The following is a 2,381-nucleotide window of genomic DNA, read 5'->3' as shown; positions in this document are numbered from 1 at the left end:
TGAAGGGGTTTTATTCCCTCCCTAACTTCAGGGGAAAATCTCTACCTGGGGAAACAACCTTTCTCGGAGAGGTGACCTTGGTTAAAACACATAGTGCCAAGAAGGTGAGCAAATATATTAAGAACAGTATGCCATATATGCCAGGTCCCTTGAAACAGCAAGGATGGACCGACTCCCGGCAACCCCCCTCCCTCTTGGAAGTGACACAAATGTCTCCAAACATTGTCAGATGCCATGGGCGGGGGGTGGGGGGGAGGTGATGTGCCCCCCATTGAGAACCTCGCTCTAGAGACCCTTCCGCCCCAGAGCAGCGGTCCCCAGCGTCAGCTGATCGTCGGCACCACCTGCGTGGTGTGCTTGCTTTTTCAAATACTGATGCTCAAGCCCACGCTTGACCAATCAGATCAGACGCTGTGGGCATGGACCCTGGCCTCGGAGGGTGGAGACGCTCGCGGGGGAGTCCTACGTGCAGCTGATGTGGAAACCACTGCCGGGGGATTCGTCCCTGAGGAGAAGCTGGAGGTTGTAGACGGCAGAGACTAGACCCCCACCCACCTTATCCCCCAAGAGAGAATCTGATAAGGGGAATAAGTGAGCGCCAAACGAGAGGGAGGGCAGGGGGACAGTGAAAAAAAGAAATGATCAGGGGAAATGACTAGAATCAGGGAGTGTCGTCTTATGTGTTATGGTTACTGGTAGAATGAAATGAATGGATAGACATGGAATGGAATGGTTGAATAGCTAAGTGGATGGATGGATGGATGGATGGACAACAATTGCTTGAATTATTGAAAAAAGAGTGAATAAAATATGAACATTTGGATGACTGGATGGGTAGGTGAATACGTGGGTGGGTGATGGGTGGATGGATGGATGGATGGCAGGCATGTGTGGAAGCTGGGAATGGCTCCCTCAGAGACAACTAACAGTAAATATGACCCTTTTGTTTCCCTTTCCCTAGTGACCTGAGCAACAACAGCATTGGCGTGCTGACCAACTACACCTTCAGTAACATGTCACACTTGTCCACCCTGTGAGTACAGGGCAGGGCTGGGCCCTCCTTTCCCCACCCCTCAGGCCACCCCTGTGCTCCGTGATCCTCAGCCTGTGGCTGCCCTGCCCAGGCCAGGCCCTCACCTCAGAAGGAGAACAGAGCTGCTGCCTGGCCGTTAGACAGGGCCTGGCCCGCAGGCCTTCTGGAGAGGCCTCTAGGATTCCTTCTGTGCCGTGTGAGGTTCCGTCCAGGGGACGTTTCCGTACACGATTACACTTTGCTCAGGCCCATTCGTTTCCCATGAGCTCTGCACACGGAGAACACTCACCATTCTACAGTGGAGGCGGTGCTGGCAGAGCTGGCTGGGTGACTCTCTGCCAGCCCGCAGGGGACCCAGAAGGAACCGGGCACAGATAGCCAGTGAGCTCGCTGGAGTAGTGGGAGAGGGCCCTCTCTGTGGGGGCTACCCTCTGTGGTGGGGGTGACCCTCCATCACAGGGGATGATGCTCTGTGGTAGGGGGTAACCCTCCATGGGGGGGAGGGGTGACCCTCCGTGGTGGGCGGTGAGGCTCTGTGGTGGGGGTGACCCTCCGTGGTGGGGGATGACGCTCCGTGGCAGGGGGCAACCCTCTCATTGTTAAGCTGCTCTTGTCAATACATCCAAATGGGGAAGATAAGCCCCTGGCTCTGACGGCCCCAGGGTGGGCAGTGCACCTGTGAGCAGCTGAGACAGGAAGACCAACAGGGCACTGTGTCCTTTTCTGCAGGATCCTGAGCTACAACCGGCTGCGCTGCATCCCCGTCCACGCCTTCCACGGGCTGCGGTCCCTGCGAGTGCTGTGAGTACAGGGTGCCCTGTGCCGGGTGACAAGGGCAGTGCTGAGCACTCCTTCCCCGCTCTCCGTGGTCCCAGGCCCCCCACTTCCTCTACGGTGACCTCCCCCCCAGCACCCTCACTTGCTGAATGGGAGGAAAGAGCATTCGCCTTTCCCGGTTCCAGACCACGACCACATAGGGAGCCTTGAGCAAGCTGCCACCTCTGAGTTCCTACCTGTTTACGCGTAACTGGAACCCGTAGCGCCTCCCTGTGGGGTTTGGGAGATGCGGTTACACAGCACGTGTGAGGCCTGGGGCCGCTATTTTGAGGATCACTGTTTCGCAGTTGGTCCCTCGGCTTCAGAGGGGCGAGGCCAGCACTGTGACCCTCCACAGGGAAACCCTGCACCCGAGAGCTGGGGGCTCAGGGCCCGGCCCGCAGACAGCTGTCAGTCAGCAATTGGACAGTCTGCTCTTAGGGTCTCTTTTTCACAGAACAGTGTCAATAAGTTGCCGACATTTAAATATCAGGAGGTTTCTCATACAAACCCTAGGGAAATGGAGAGGCTT

At 56.8% G+C, this 2,381-nt stretch overlaps 1 protein-coding gene across 1 annotated transcript in view; it reads left to right on the top strand.

Moving 5' to 3' along the window:
* The window catches only part of SLIT3 (slit guidance ligand 3), a 532,520-nt gene that overhangs the window by 502,146 nt on the left and 27,993 nt on the right, over window positions 1–2,381 (top strand). The window contains exons 24-25 of the mRNA XM_006774961.2: window positions 962–1,033; window positions 1,763–1,834. Of these exons, the coding sequence (XP_006775024.2) occupies window positions 962–1,033; window positions 1,763–1,834 (144 nt within the window). The remainder of the gene's footprint in view (window positions 1–961; window positions 1,034–1,762; window positions 1,835–2,381) is intronic.

The sequence above is a fragment of the Myotis davidii genome, unplaced genomic scaffold (assembly GCF_000327345.1).
Source record: "Myotis davidii unplaced genomic scaffold, ASM32734v1 scaffold828, whole genome shotgun sequence".
NCBI classification, from domain to species: Eukaryota; Metazoa; Chordata; class Mammalia; order Chiroptera; family Vespertilionidae; genus Myotis; species Myotis davidii.
Note: the sequence above shows the minus strand (reverse complement) of the source record. Positions and strands in the feature narration are given on the sequence as shown.